This window comes from Melanotaenia boesemani, chromosome 11, assembly GCF_017639745.1.
Source record: "Melanotaenia boesemani isolate fMelBoe1 chromosome 11, fMelBoe1.pri, whole genome shotgun sequence".
In the NCBI taxonomy this organism is placed as follows: domain Eukaryota; kingdom Metazoa; phylum Chordata; class Actinopteri; order Atheriniformes; family Melanotaeniidae; genus Melanotaenia; species Melanotaenia boesemani.
The window spans coordinates 1553109-1570036 of NC_055692.1; the positions used below are offsets into that span (position 1 = coordinate 1553109).

General features: G+C 44.1%; 1 protein-coding gene across 3 annotated transcripts in view; it reads left to right on the plus strand.

Annotated features, from left to right (window-relative positions):
- znf608 (zinc finger protein 608) overlaps positions 1-16928 on the plus strand; it is a 77404-nt gene that overhangs the window by 48049 nt on the left and 12427 nt on the right. For 2 of the 3 annotated variants that reach the window (XM_041999470.1, XM_041999471.1), the window contains exons 3-5: positions 1928-2015; positions 10156-12598; positions 13536-13977. In XM_041999470.1, the coding sequence (XP_041855404.1) occupies positions 1928-2015; positions 10156-12598; positions 13536-13977 (2973 nt within the window). The remainder of the gene's footprint in view (positions 1-1927; positions 2016-10155; positions 12599-13535; positions 13978-16928) is intronic. The other variant, XM_041999472.1, reaches the window with a different exon arrangement.

Here is a 16928-nt window from a genome sequence, read left to right on the forward strand (position 1 = left end):
TAAGGTGTTAGAGGTCTAACAGGTTTAGTTTTAGTTTTCTTCTGTAGCACTTTGTGATCAATATGTTGAAAGGTGCTAAAAAATTGATTTTTATTTTTATTTACTGAATATTGACTTTTTGAGAACTAATTCTACCTGGTAAAACTTGTCTTAGTAACGATTCTTGACATGAAGTTTCTGCATGGATGTTTTTTTATTTAAGTTATTTAACTATTAAACCAAAATCAAACCATTTCAACTTCATGTTAATTCCTTTTTAACACTTGAATTTGAAAATGAAAATCCAATAAATTGTTTTTTTTTTTGTTTTTTATTTTTTTTTATTTTACTTCTCACATTTGAACAGAAAATCCCAGAGAAATGACAGCATCCTATCAGATGGCGATGGGTGGAAATGTCTGAGCTCTGATTAGACAGCCACATCAGGATATTCTCCTTTAACCCCTTAAAGCCCGACACAAGACAAAATGGGGAGAAATTTGTAATTTTTTAATCTGAATTCTTTATTTGATCCTCTCACACAAATAAATAAAAGCAATCATTGTAAATATACCATCTATTAATGTGTCGAAAAGAAGACAAGTATCAGATTGTGTACAACAGGGTTTTGAACAAAGTTTTTACCATTAAATGATGCAAAAGGTCTCAGAAACTGTATGAATCAGATAGGATCCATGCGGCCTTAAAGGGTTAAAACCACCAGTTCACCACCAGTTTTCTGCTGTTGCTCCGTTTGTTTGGCATCTTCAAACCAAATTGAAGAGCTTTCCAGTTTGTGGACCGCTCGGTTCAACCAGCCTCCCTCAGCTGCAGGTCAGAGGTCACGAGTGATGCTCGTATGGAGGAACGGTGGACGATAAGGTTTCATGTTCGTCTTCTCAGCTTCCACATGGCTTCGTGAAACCAGCTGTGGAAGAAATGTGGAGATTTAATAGTAAACTGTATTTCTTTATTTATAATTTAGAAGAATATTACATTTAAGCCATGGTTTTTATCGATGAGCTTGATTTTCTGCGTAATGAACTTTATTCTGTTGACACTGCAGACATCAGGGATCCTTTGAGTTGAGCTTAGCTGTGAGGTCTATTTCAATAAGATGGTGATGATTGGCTGGTCGTCACTCCAGCGTGTAATGATGATGGAAGCTTGGCCGTGTGCTGCTGGAGAGCGTCTCTGATGGGATGCAGCCAGTTTAACCAGCAACGTTTCTCCATCTTCTATTGTCCAGTGTTGGTGAGTGTGTGTGAACCGTAGCCTCAGTTTCCTGTTCTTAGCTGGCAGGAGGCACCTGGTGTGTCTTCTGCTGCATCCTGGTCCAGACAACTGCTGCTCTGGATATTTTCTCTTCTTCAGACCATCTCTGGAAACCCTGGAGATGGTTGTGGGTGCAAATCCCAGTAAATACTCAGACCAGCAACCACGTTCAAAGTCTCTTAAATCCTCTTTCTTCTTAATCTTCCATCACAAGTTCATATCAACTTAATTATGAAAATCAGTCCAAGCTGCTGGTTTTCTTCCTTGCTGTTTCCTCCCAGCGGTGCTGCAGCATTCATCCAGCTGGAACGTTGTTCCATGAAATCTGGTTTATTTTAAATCAAAGCAAGTCTCTAAATCTACAACGATGAGTAGAAGGAAGCAGCCAGATGTAGGCACGTCACGTGTTTTCTGTTCCAGATGACATAAAAATCTCTTCCTCATGTTAAATATCAGAACTCTGAAAATTTCTCCTTTTTCCAGGTTTATGTGACAGACTTAGATCTGTGTGTGTGGCGTTATGGCTGCCAACCAACACGCCTTTATTAGAGGCATTTCTCTCCTCCATTTATTGTTATATTTTCTCACTGATGTTATTGATGTTAAGTCCTGGACCAGGTGTCTGTCTGGTTCCTGTAAGTCCAGTTCTGACTGCAGTTCCTGTGATTGACAGGTGTGTTGGTGGTGAATGTGACCTGGAGGAAGAGAACCTACGTGGGAACCCTGTTGGACTGCACCAAACACGACTGGGCTCCTCCGAGGTAAAGTTTGCTGCTTCCTGTTTGTTTTAGACACATTTAAAGATGGACGACGTGTGGTTGGTCCAGTCCGGGAAGTTCAATGTGTCCTTGGACTCTGACCTCATTCCCAAAACAACAAGATTCTCTAGACAGACAGACAGACTAAAAAATTTGAAAATTGTACAAAACTTAATAAAAAAAGGGAAACTAATATACAGACTCCTCCCTGAGCCGCCACCTTATCGTGATGGAGGAGTTTGTGCGTCCTGATGACCCTAGTGGCTATGTTGTCGGGGGCTTTATGCCCCTGGTAGGGTCACCCACGGCAAACAGGTGTCTACGGGAGGGACCAGACGAAGTGCGATCACCCCACGATGATGACAAATCATGGACCCAGGTTTCTCTTGCCTGGATGTGGGTCACTGGGGCCCCCCTCTGGAGCCAGGCCTGGAGCCTGGGGCACGGAGGCGAGGGCTTGGTGGCCTGGCCTTTGCCCATGGGGGTCGGTCAGGCTCAGACCAAAAGGGTGACATGATGTGGGCCCACCACCTGCAGGAGGGGCCATAGGGGTCGGGTGCAGTGTGAGCTGGGCGGCTGCCAGAGGCGGGGACCCTGGCAGTCTGATCCTCGGCTGCAGAAGCTAGCTCTAGGGACATGGAATGTCACCTCTCTGGTGGGGAACGAGGTTGAGCGGTTCCGGCTAGATATAGTTGGACTCACCTCGCCGCACGGCTTGGGCTCTAGAACCACTGTCCTTGAGAGGGGCTGGACCCTCTTCCATTCTGGAGCTGCTCCCGGTGTGAGCAGGTGTGGGCATGCTCATTGCCCCCCGACATGGCACCTGTACATTGGGGTTTACCCCGGTGGACGAAAGGGTAGCCTCCCTCCGCCTTCAGGTGGGGGGACGGATCCTGACTGTTGTTTGTGCTTATGCACCAAACAGCAGTTCAGAGTACCCACCCTTTTTGGAGTCCTTGGAGGCGGGGTGTGTACACATGGCGGTGCTGTGTCTTTAAATCCCACGTGTTGTTTACATTTATGTTCTTTCTCACCACCTCGATCAGCTGTTCATTAAAACTATACGTTCAACCGTGCATCAGCAGAAATGTGGAAGCCACAACTTTCCACTTCATTCCTTTCTGTGTTAACCCCGCCCACCTCTGATGTCCAAACAATCAAACAATACTTGTCGGAGCTACACAAGAAGAATGTTCTGCTCGGCTGATGGGAGGAGAACTCTCCCTGTTCACGTCCAGGAGAATTCTGGCTTCTCGCGGAGGATGGAGCAGCTTCACTCCTTTCTGTTTTGCCCGGTTGGACATCGACATGTTTCTGGTGTCCTCCCCTTCCTTGGGGAGACGTTTCTCTGTCTCTGTTAAGGGAAATTCATCTGAAAATAAAAATTAATAAAAGATTAAAAGCAAAGTTCTTGATGTGTCCCATCTGTTTCTTTCTGAGTAAGGGAACATGTGATGTGACAATAGTCATTGAGGGTCGATGGTCTGGACTTCTGGAACCAAGCAGGATGTCTTCCAGAAAACTGGAACTCTCAGACTGAATAAGTGCTGCAGGATTTAGAAATCTGAATGAATCTGAATCTGAATCTGAATGAATACAGTGGATTTATAAAAATAATCAATAAGCACGCACCAATCAGGCACTATAAAGTGAAAAGCCGTATCAATGCATGGTTTACTTCTCACCTGGCTGACCTGTTGCATGAACGTAATGTAGCATGGGCACGAGCTAGACAAACCGACAATGCTGTTGATTGGCTTACATTCAGGAAACTACGCAACAAATGTACAGTTGAAATAAGAAAGTCCAAGTCTGATCATTTTATTAAACAAACAACTGAAAACCTAAATAATCCATTAAAATTTTGGAAAACAATAAAGTCCCTATCCGACAATAGCTTAGGCGTTCAACTACCAACCAGCATAGTGAAAAACTCTCAAAGCATCACAGATAAGGACGAGATGTTGACATGTTTTAATGACCATTTTATTGCTTCTGGTTCTTTGTTCAGTTCCCTCAATCACTCACAGGACTTACACTTTCCCTCAGCAATAAATTATGAAGCCTCAAAACATAATTTTGTTTTTCAGCCGTTTACCATCTTTGAGGTATCACGTACCCTCAAGAAATTGGATATAACCAAAGCAGCAGGCCCTGATGGTCTAGAACCCTATTTCTTAAAACTCGCAGCAGATTTTATTGCTCTGTCATTGACATATATTTTTAACTTGTCCCTGGCCACAAATACAATTCCGCGAATCTGGAAATCAGCTCATGTTTTACCTCTGTTTAAGGGAGGTGACCCGACAGATTTGAACAACTACCGTCCAATATCAAAATTGTGTGTCTTGTCTAAAGTCCTGGAATCTTTAATAAACACACAGCTTAAGAAATTCCTGACCACTGCAAATATTTTACCCACGTCCCAGTCTGGTTTTAGAAAGCAGCATAGCACAACAACTGCAGCTCTCAAAATTTTAAATGACATTATTGAATCGTTAGACAACAAACACTACTGTGCAGTACTCTTCATCGACCTCTCCAAAGCTTTCGATACAGTAGGTCACTCTGTCCTTTTACAAACGCTTCGTAACATTGGCATATCAGATCATACCGTAGGTTGGTTTGAAAATTATCTGTCTGACAGATCGCAGTGTGTCAGGTTCCAGGAACAAAAATCCAATTTCTCAAAAGTAACCAGGTGTACCGCAGGGCTCTATCCTTGGACCACTTCTTTTTATTATTTATATTAGCTTTTTAGAAAGAAATATAAAAAATGCTAGTTTACACATGTATGCAGATGACACAGTTTTATACACCTCAGCACCTTCTCCTGAGCAAGCACAATCTCAACTTCAAATAGCTTTTAATCAATTACAAGAAACTTTTTACCACTTAAAACTGGTTTTAAACTCAGAAAAGACCAAATACATGCTTTTTACTAAATCCAGAGCAAATCTTCTACACTTACATCCCATTAAATCAAATGATGGTCATCAAATTGAACTAGTTACACAATACAAATACCTCGGTATTTTACTCGACAGTTGTTTATCATTTAAACCTCATGTTCAGAAACTAGTCCAAAGATTGAAATTGAAATTGGGCTTTTATTTTTGAATCAAATCTTGCTTATCTTTCGAAGGTAAAAAGAAACTTGTTTCTGCTACTTTTATGTCTGTTCTTGATTATGGGGATGTTATTTATATGAACTCTTCCGTTGATACTTTACATGCCTTAGATTCTGTTTATCATGGGGCATTGCGTTTATAACGAATTCTAAGTCATTGACCCATCATTGTCTTTTGTACACTCGGGTGGGTTGGTCTTCCTTGTCATTCCGGAGAATGAAGCATTGGTATCTTTTAATTTATAAATCCATCCTTGGGCTGCTTCCCCCATACCTCAATAATCTCGTTGAGATGAGGAGTGATAGCAGCTATAGTCTGCACTCTCAGGACTTGCTTCTGTTCTCTGTGCCCCGCGTTCGCACTGATCTGGGGAAAAAGGCTTTCAAGTTTGCTGCACCTTATCATTGGAATGACCTACAGAAAGACCTTAAACTAAAAGACTTAGTGTCACTCAACACTTTTAAGTCGTTCTTAACTGAATTTGAAACTAAATCTTTTGCCTGTAATTGTTTTAGTTAATTTTGTTTGTATTGATCTTGTATTGTATTTATTATGTGTGAATGTGTGGAAGTATGTTGCTGTAACCCATTGTTGTAACTGTGCTGCTCCTGCTTGGCCAGGACACTCTTGCAAAAGAGATTTTTAATCTCAATGAGTTTTTATCCTGGTTAAATAAAGGAATAATAAAAAAAAAAAAAAAAAATCTGTGTGAGCAGGGGTGATGCTATAGAGCCCTCTTTTTTTTCTTCATAAATCAGTGCTATTGGTCATCCTTTATGTTTGTCTGTAGTTTTACAAATATTTAACCATCGATATATGATGTAAAACACAATACGACATTGTGTTCAAATTATACAAAAAACCACAGTTTTATTTATTTCTTGAAAAATAACAGTTTTGGACATCGGAGGTTTGCCCCCAACGGCAGCGATATGTAAAAAATAAATACATGAATGAAAGTAAATAAATAAATAAAACACATCGCCCGTTCGTCCATGTTTACTTCCATCAGACAAAATTCTTTGTTATTTCAGTTGTAAAAAATGTAGAAAAGCTGAAATGGGAAGTCGGTGGTTTCAAAGTTACTTTGTCTCAATGTTTTCTTTTCTAACAATGTTGTTGTTGTTGTTGTTGTTTGTTTAACATCAATAGAAACTAGTTTAAAAAACATTCATGGTTAAATGGATTCAGCTGAGCTGATAATCTGGATTTTCCCCCAAAAATAAGTAAATGTGAAATTCTGATTGGCTGAAAGTTGGTTGAGGAGGCCTCCACCCTGGTTCTGTTTGGTCCACTTTAAACCAACCCTGGTCCTCTTCCATTGATAGTCCAGTCCCTTTGGAGCAGTGTGAACACTCACCGGGTCTCCTGGTTCAGACCAGAGAAGCAAACTCTGGTCCAGTTGAAATCCGGGGTCTCCTGGTTTGGTTCTCTTCCAGTGTGAACCTTCAGGACTTTAGTTCCTGGAACTAGGATGTGATGATGACCCATGTCAGAGCCGGACTTTTGCTCACTGATGTCACAGACCAGTTTGACAGGATCTGAATTCATTCATGAGTTTTCCAGACCAACTGATTCTGGAACGAGGGCTCATAAATTCTTCATTTAGGTGTTGTTTAGGTGGAGTTGTGTGTCGTACCTGCAGGAGAGATCAGAGATGTCTCAGCTTGAGGAAGTAGATGGTTTCCTGGTGATCATAACCGATAAAGATCCCCGGTTTAACATGGCTGCGGGTGGAATCTGCTGAGATGCAGCTCCTGTTCTTACCTAACTTTAACCAGAGCGGAGGAAGATTAAAGCAGGACGTGTCTCACATCTGGACAGCTTTCTCTTAGATCTTCAAAGAAGATGAGAGATGGCACAAAATCAGTTAAACCAAAGTTTGAAGAGTCAGAAGTGAGGGAAGGAGCAGGATTAACTAAAGTAAAACCAGAATAAAGTGTAGAAGGACAGACTGGATCGATTATTCCGACTGTACTGCAGCGACTGGCCTCATGTAATTTATCCCGAACCTTTCGGCTCAGTTTATTGCATCTCTTTCATTGAACAGTTTTATTCATCTCAGCCCTCTGCTGATGACTGTTTATCTGGTTGAAAGTACATTTTTATTCCTTCAGTGCATGGACGTAGCTGAAATGCTTAAAGGCCATCAGCTGTTGTTCTGCTACGAGCCGGAATAAATCCACTCTGTGGAGTGGAAAATGTGACAGCCTGTCTCGCCTGCTGGAAACCTTTCAATTATTACTCCTGCATGGAAATGATAGTTGTCATGGCAATTACAGTTTAATCTCTGGAAGTGGGGACTAAATTGCTTTTTTTAATTTGGATGTCTCAGTGGAGGCTGGTTACATAAAGTGATTCAAAGGAAAAAATTGCTTCTTGTTTCATGATTATCGACTCCTCAAAGCTGTAAGCACAAAATTACATTAAAAAACAGCAACTAGTATTTAAGTAAACATGTGGGAAATCATCGCTAAGTTCCAGCAGATCTCTCCGCGGTCTGTCTCTTCTACCATCATCAGTGTCTCAGGAACAGTAGTGTGTTTCTCTGTGGGCTAAACTGTGATGACTATTTTACCCTTTAGGTCAAGGCCTGCTCCTGTGCAGCTATGATCAGGTCTGTGCTGTCTTTCAGTCCAGCCCTTTCTAGCCATTGGTAGGATTTCTCCATATCAGCCAATTCAGTTATCTGTCGGTGGTACATCCCATGGAGGGACTTTTCCTCCCATGATGGTTCCTCCATCACCACATAATCTGTTCTCCACTGCCTGAGACATTCACCGAGCACTTCGTCCATTGAGGCCATCTTCCTGATGTTTTCAAGGATGTTGGATGTTTCATCCTGGATAGTGGTTCTGATCCTCACTAGTCCTCTGCCTCCTTCCTTGCGCTTAGTGTACAGTCTCAGGGTGCTGGATTGCAAACGGAAAAAAATGCCAGAGCAAAAATGGCTTGTGGAGTTTTAAGGGTTAAAAAAGCCATTAGAAACATCACAGGAAATGTGAGATATCATCATCTTGAAATCACAGAGGGGGATGAATAAAGCCTGGTCTCATCTTGCTCTGCAGCTGTTTGTGTTAATAATGTGGTAAATAAACCAAACAACGTCAGACAAGGTCTGAATCCATTTTAACACCAAGCAGTCCAGGGACCAGTGGAAGCAAGCGTGACTTTCAGGTCCTGGTTTCTGACAAAAACAACATGTTTGTGAGTTAGGAGTAGTCATGTTAACATGCAGGGTCTTCACTGCAGTCCAGATTTAGAAACTGTTCTCTAGTATTTTCATGGTTGAGGATTCGTTAGTGAGTCATCCGATATGTTGTAATGTTTGCCTCAGTGATAATCAGGAAAAGACAATGATATAGATCTGTTTTTACTGTATATTTGTATTCTAAAATATGATTACATATAATTTTATACAAGTACTTTTGTACTTGTAAGAATGAATCACAGCATCACCGTACATGTCTGTAAAGTAAAAAAATATTGTATGTGAAGAGTTTGCAGCACTGTTTTCTGATTGGGTTAAGATGCAAGGCCCTACTGCAAACCACATCTAAAGGCGTAACGGCTAAAGAGATGGCATGTGAATACAAAGTGTCTCTACATCACAAAACTGAGGCTTGTTCAGGCTTTGTACTTTGCATGAGAGACAGGCTTTGTACTGAAAAAGGAAGGAAAATAGTTCCTTCTGTCTGAAGTCGTTCACACAACCTTGAATCTGAGCTGAGACTGGGAAATGATATGAACTCATTCTGGGATAAAACCTTCAAAAACAACCTTAAGGTCTTTAGATCTTATTAAAACTTATATAAACCCTAATAAACACTTTAAAATGTGATTTTAAATAATACAGGACTCTGCAAAAAACATCAACACTAATTTCTTTAAATATTACAATAAAACTTGTAAAAAAAACAAACTGATTTATTCAAATATTCACTCACCGTCCACTTTAAAACTGTGCACTGATCTTTGGGCACTCAAATTTAGTTCCAAACAATAATTTTAGATATATCTTTATTTATCTAAAAGAATTCTGGAACGTCCACAAATTGATGTGACCAAGGCGAGAACTGAAGCTTTGTCTGGGACCAGAATCCCCTGGTGAGACAGTGATGTAGAGCTGAGTGTCATCAGCATAATTATCAGATATCTGGTTTGTTTCCAAGAGGACGTTTAGTCACGCTACCCAACATGGAGCCTTGGTGAGCTCCACATGTCGTCTTTGTTTGAGTAGATTTATAGATACCTACAAATACGAAGTAGTCCCTGTCTTTCATGTAGGAACCATTCAAGACACCAGATTTTCAAGTCGGACTAAAGAGTTATTTATTCTCTATGCATGACGGATATGGATTATTTCGTCCATCTTCTGCATCTTTATGTGCGTAATTTGGTCTACTTTGCAGGCCCTTGCAGATCCGTACACTGGTGTAGCAAATAGAGCAGTTCCACCGGAAACCACAGGGGGTGATGTCGAGCAGTATAGTTGATGTGCGACCCCCGAAATAAACTAAAAAGAAGCCACGATGTATATAATGGCCACATACATCAGTGCCGTGTACTACTCTGCCTCTTTTTATGTCAGTTTCTGAGCATGGACATAATCATAATCTCCTCCATCATCTCCATGTTTGTTATTGTCTGAATCTGACATCAGAACTCAGAGGTGAACTCCGAACTCGTGGATGCATTGCCTAACAACCGGGACAACGTAAGGGATGCATAAAAGCATGAAGGCAGTAACGTACCTGAATACATACAGAGGGAGCAGAAATGGGCCTTTACAGGATGTTCTGATCATTAAGTTGTCAAGTGCCAAGAATTTGCAGAGTTGTTGATAAAAATTCTTTTTCTATTGTTTTACTTTTGAGGTGAAGTTGTGAGATGGACCTGTAGTTGTTCCTTATGATTTATGATAGATGTCAGATATCTGCAGCATTTCCAGGTTGTGGGTTTTTAGGGGAATTATCTGCTAATTTTAAAACCTTTTTTCTTCATCTTTCCAGGTTTTGTGAGTCTCCCTGCAGCGATCCCGAATTACCAGGTGGTCGTGGGCGTGGGAAACGGATGCGGATGGCCATGGCTGAGCGGACCTGTGTAGAGCCAGTCCCCCCTACCAAAGTCAAAGGTCTCTCCCACCACAGGAGCCGTGGCGGTGGCGTGGCTGGAACAGCCACATCCATCCACAACAAAGGAAGGAGGGGCAGCCTAAACCTCATCAACAGCAACTGCAGAGCGCCTCCGTCTTTCTTCACGGTGGAGGAGGTGAAACCTGCGAACAGCGCCTCCTCGCCCTCCTCAGGAAAGCGAAAGAACAAGCTGCCAGCTGACCTGGACCTCAGTCTGGTCTCCTCAGATGAAATTAAAAACGGCAATGGGAAGAGGATTCGAGCAAAGTCCCGAAGCGCCCCGTCTACGCCGCAGGGCAAATCTGACCCCTCATTCATGGATCCAGGGGGAGGTTGTGCTTCTTCGCCACCTCCTCCACCCATCCTCATTGACTGCCCACACCCAAACTGCACTAAACGCTACAAGCACATCAACGGCCTGCGGTACCACCAGACACATGCACACCTGGAGGCTGAGGAGCAGAGGAAGCCAGAGCTGGAACCCTTGAAGGATGGAGAGAGTGAGGAGCGACTATCAGACTGTGAGGACGCCATCAGCAACTTGACCTATGACCTCCCTGAGACCAGCAGCAGCACTAATGCCAGCAACCCCTCCAAGAAACCTGCACCTCTCTACAAGGTGACCACAGTGGGATCTCCTAAGAACAGACGACTACTCCTCAGCACTGACCACAGCCCTACAGCCAGCTCCAAAACCAGAAGGACCTCACATTTAAAAGATGGGCTGATCGATGACCTTACCAATCTGCCCATCATCTCCAACATGACTGTGGTCCTGGAGAACTGCATGGTCCCAGACAGGAGCTCCTCAGTGGAGATGCCCAAACTGGAAGCAGAGGGACTGATTGAAAAGAAAGTAAGCATGTGTGATAAGAGCAAAAAGGCCAACGGGAAAGTAGAGAAGCTCTCAAAGTCGAGGACCAATCGGCTAATCGCTCCAGCCCCTGCTCCACCCAAACTCATCGCCATACCCAACACGACATATCCAACCAGCACAGCAGATATCGTCACCTCACAGCAGCCATCTCCGATGGCCGCCGTCGGCCTCACTAGTAAAAACCTTTCCCTGAAACCAATCAAACCAAAGCTGAGCATTGTCATGGAGCCAAGTCTTGCCAAAGCCACCATGGTCACCTGCAGCAAAGAGACCCGCAAAAAAGAAAAACGGAGGCTGAAGGACAAACATAACAAGGACCTGCCGACCAGGACGACTAATGGCGACAGCAGTGGAATCAAAATGGAAGATGGTGGTAGTGTTTCTAAAATCAGTGCAAAGGAGATATCGGGAAGCCTTCTGAAAGAGCACCTCAGTAAGCAGGATGTGATGAACGGAATCACGGAGAGCCAGGAGAGTCGGATGGCTAGTATCCGAGCTGAGGCCGACAAGGTTTACACATTCACAGACAATGCACCCAGTCCCTCCATCGGCAGTTCATCAAGACTTGATGCAAGTGGTGGTTGCCTGGCAACAGCAGACAGCACCAGCAAGAACAACAGCCCCGCCTACTCGGACATCTCAGATGCTGGGGACGACGGGGCGTCTTCAGAATGTCGATCCAAGTCGGGCTCCTCGGCTTCTTCTGAGGTGAGCTCCAATAGTAACCATGGTACCTCTGGTAAACCTCCTCCCACAGTTTCTACCCAGTCCTCAAAAGAGCCCCAGTCCCCTTTCTACCACGGCTACGAGCCCTACTACCTGCAAGGCTACATGCAGTCCGAGAGGCAGAACAGCAGCATTGCTTTTCACAAAAGCTCAGCCCATGACTGCAAAGGGAAAGACAGAAAAGACGAGATGAAAGAGGACGACAAAAACTCCCATGAGTTCTCAGAGTCTAAGAAAGGCGAGGGACCGCCTCAGTCTCAGCTCCAGCTGGCGATGAGTCAGACCCAGACAGCATTGGCTCAGTCCTTGTATTATGGTCAGTACTCCAGAGGACTGTACATGGACCAGAAACTGTTACTGGCCTCTAAATGCTGTGACCAGACACCCACTGCCAAGCAAAGGGGACAGGGGGTGAGAGACAGTGAGGATGTCAAACATATGGTTGGGGGTTCAGCCATTGGAACCATGCTAGGTAAAGGTCCAGACGGTGCTAAAGGTTGCTGTCCCAAACCAGTTCTGTCCTATGTGGAGATGAGTGAGAGAGGAGAAAGGGGACAGAGCATAGGCGTAAAGACGGTGCACGGTGGCATGGTGGACCAGCACCAGGTCTCAATGAAAGACTGTGATGACATCAAGTCACCCTCCTCTTCCTCTTCTTCATCACTCCACAACCTAAACAGTCAGACAGATCTGGACTCAAATGTTTCCTTTTCCAGTGTAAGTTTCTCCCTCTGTTTATAACTCGCCGCCGCCGCTGATGGTGTTGTTGGTGTGCTTTAACGACAGCTGTTGAGTGTTGCAAAGAGATTAACCACACATTGTGTACAGCTAAACCTTAGGTGCTAATAACAATGACCATGTGGCTTCTGTGGTGCTGTAGCTCAACAAATGCAAATGTTTTCTGTGTTTAGACTGAGAATTAATGGAGGAAATGTCTGATACCTACTCTAGCTGCAAAAGAAACAAGATTGTTTTGACATGAGCCACTTCTTCAGAAAGCTTGTACAGATTTTTCTTTCTTTTTTTAACTCATGTCATCTCACAGTGCAACCTCAAACTGGAGCCATGCTGGGTCATGTGCAGAGGTTTTATGAGTACAATGAAAGTCCTGTTGGAGAGAGGGTAGCTTGTTTTTCTCCCTCCAAAATGCTCTAAACTCTGCACTTGATCATGTGTGAGACGTGTCTTGATTTGTGTCATTGGGAGGGACGCCGCTCTCCTCGCATCTCACTGCTGAATGGCCGCCTGCTGTTGAAACGTCTTCATCCTTCATCAACATCTCACCCAGAGCCAGTGATAGATGGTCTGTCTATGGCTCTGTTCACCCCAGTACACAGTGTTTCCTCTATAGTCGTTCAGCAGCGGTGGGCCTCTGCAGCAAGAAATTCTCCAGCCCCGTTAAAACAACTAATGAATGTGCAGATAAAAGTCATAAATCCGCTTTTCTTTCTCCCTAAAGAAAGAAATACCACTAAAGACACACACTAATATTTAAACTCAATGTGATTTTAGTCCTACAACTGGCTTTATAAGCAAGACAGAGACGTGGACTGAAGTTGAGCTGACCCCTAAATGACTCCCACCCACCACTGTTAACAAAGAATTATAGGGGAAACACTGCAACTCGCACCAACACTTGTCCCCATCGATCTAGCCCTCAGACGGTCCTGCCTGGGCTCACTGCCTCGCTCACGGCAAATACTCAGAGCTACACGGGGAGGACACCGGGGAGGGCGAAGCAGACAGTGGAAAAGAGTGGGGAGCTACCGCGGAGCCTACCGAGGCCAGGATGACCTCAGGAGGAATGGGCGTGGATTCTAAAAAAGCTAGAGTTCATGGATGCCATGATCTCCCACTCTCCATCGACATGGAGGATTCAGACAGGCTGGAGGGGGTGGAGGATCAGGGTCAGGAGCCAGCGGGAGGGCTGTCAGAGGAGTCCCACAGCGCACGTGCAGCAGTTTCCCCTCCGATGACCCCCCATCAGCCCTATATCCATTACCAGCACTCCTCCTATCCCCCATACTTAGCCATGTGTGAGGGCAGTGGGGGCTCCTACCGAGGGGTGTCCCCAACCCTGGTCCACAGTTACCCAGGTAAGAGTCCGACGAGATCTTTTCATTCAATTTTAAAACCTATTTCAACATGAGACTCAAGATGTGGAATAAATATGTATATATATATACGTATATATATATATACGTATATATATGGCATAAGCTGGATTTATACTCGCGCGGCGTGTACGTGCGTTCAGTTACGGCGTCACCGCAGCATGATCCAGGTAGGTCTGCGGAGACTCAACGCGCTCCACCTCCAGACCTGACGTGCACCCGTGTTTGCCGCCCGGTTACATGAAAGTACTCCCTTGTTATTGGTCCGTTTGTAATTATGTGTTTCTGGATTTCTGGAGTTTCTTGCTGAATTTGCATGATAAACACACAATGTGTGAAAGCACATTTCACCAGCGTCGGCTGTGCTGGGCCTACTGGACGCAGACGCTGTGCAGGTATAACTCCAACAACCCAGCTTCTGCATAAGGTCGGTTACAGCTCAGCTAATCTCCACGCAGGCTTGTGATTGGTCGGTTTGTGACTATGTGTTTCCGGTTTTCTGCAAAGAGAAACTGCAACACAACGCCGTCACTACGCTTGAGTGTGAAAGCACATTTGCTACGCCGCGGGATATAAATCCAGCTTTAGTCTTGCTTCTTAACAAGACTCAGTATTTTGAGTTGAGCCTTGGGTTTTGTTTTGTTTTGTTTTTTTCCCTTTTTTTAGTCAGATTTGGGTAAGAAGATGTCTGTGTTTGATAACCCCGTTGAAAGAGAGGAGAAAAAATGTCATATCTTTAAAGCCTTTCTTTAAATCTGTTTAATTACCATTGATCAGAGGAAGTGAAAGCAGCTGGTGAAACTATTAGGACTTTTCAGGAGAAAACATTTGTATGTTTTTTTATTAGAACCAGGGCCGACATCTTGTGGTGATCGCTGGTATTACACTTTAAGGGGGCTGTGTTTTAGCTTCTGGCTGTGAACACACATATTTTGACGTGTACAATCCCTGGGCTGAAAGTCACTATCCATGTCTTTCAGGTAATAACTTACCACAGTGACTAGTAATTATAGACAGTTTTTATCACTGGAACAGTGTGGAAGCTGTAACATATGACATCCTACATATAGCACTTTATAGCAATGATGTATTCATACAAACATCCAATCCAGCTTGTGGGGATTAATGTGTATAATCTAAGAAGTTGTAGAGATTTCATGAATGATCTAAATGATAGATAATGGGTCTACAATTCATATTAATACCATCTTATTCATTATTTAACCAGTAATATATTTATTTTTTTTCTTTGGAATTTCCTTATCTGCAGGGTTGAAACAATGCTTCATCGCCTTAAACATCACCCAAAGCTAAACAAGAAAAAAAAAAGAGGAGTTTACACATCTGTTTTTATACAGAAGAAACAGAGTTTACCCCCTAGTCTTAACTGTTTTTCCAGCATCCTGACCACAGCAAGGTTCACACATTACCTTACATGGTCATAGTCCTCCACAGGGAGCCAATGGCAATCTACCACTGCTGGTGGTTTCTGGACCAATCACACTGCACGGTGTTGGGCTGTGAGCACGGACTCCACTAGTGGACCACCTCATGGAGTCTGTTTCTGACTGTTTGAGCAGAAACATGAACATTAGTGGCGTCTCCTGGTACACTGGTCCGTCTCCTGGTACACTGGTCCATCTCCTGGTACACTGGTCTGTCTCCTGGTACACTGGTCCGTCTCCTGGTATGTTGGTCCATCTCCTGGTATGCTGGTCCATCTCCTGGTATGCTGGTCCGTCTCCTGGTATGCTGGTCCATCTCCTGGTATGCTGGTCCATCTCCTGGTATGCTGGTCCGTCTCCTGGTACACTGGTCCGTCTCCTGGTACACTGGTCCGTCTCCTGGTATGTTGGTCCATCTCCTGGTATGCTGGTCCATCTCCTGGTATACTGGTCCGTCTCCTGGTACGCTGGTCCGTCTCCTGGTATACTGGTCCGTCTCCTGGTATACTGGTCCGTCTCCTGGTATCTCCTCCATGCTCTCCACACTGTGCTGGGAGACACAGCAAACCTTCTTACCAGCAGCACTGATGTTCCATCCTGGATGAGCTGCTCTACCTGAGCAGATTCTGTGGGTTTCAGACACGCCTCATGGTCCCTCTAGAGCTGAGGACACTGGCTACATGCTAATGTGAGCAAAAACCAGCCAGAAAAAAGGAAGACAGGGAAATGGTGGGTGGCCTCCACCTGCAGGACTATGCCTTTAAAGGGGTTGTTTTTATACTTGCTTTTCCACCTGTTGTCTATTCCAACTGAAACTGATCAGTTTTACTTCCTAACTGGACAGATTAAAGTCCCAGTAGCGGCACTGACTTTGAGCTGCCTGCTAATGACTGTGTGTTCCCTTTGCTGGGTTTTCACTTACTTTTCAGCTATTTTGGTCTTGGGTTGTGCTAATTTTGTTTCTGGATATCCCAATCAGAGGTGGATTCAACATCATCATGAATCACTAGGATAACCCTATAAACAAAACCCATAACATAAAGGGCAGAATTGTTTTTTTTATTCTGTTCTTTAACAAAATGTAAAATAAATAATTAAATTGCCATTTATTTTCTGCCGCTTTTCTGCTTAGGCAGCTGCCAGGTCGGGGGGGCAGCTGCCTAAGCAGGGAAACCAGACTTCCCTCTACCCGAGGAACACCTCACCAGGGAGGCGTCCAGGAGGCATCCTAACCAGATGCCCGAGCCTCCTCATCTGGCTCCTCTCGATGTGGAGGAGCAGCGGCTCTACTCTGAGCCCCTCCCGGATCACCGAGCTTCTCACCCAATCTCTAAGGGAGAGCCCGGCCACCCTGCGGAGAAAACTCATTTCAGCCGCTTGTATTCGAGATCTTGTTCTTTCGGTCACTACCCACAGCTCATGACCATAGGTGATGGTAGGAACGTAGATCATAAATTGAGAACTTTGCCTTTTGGCTCAGCTCATTTT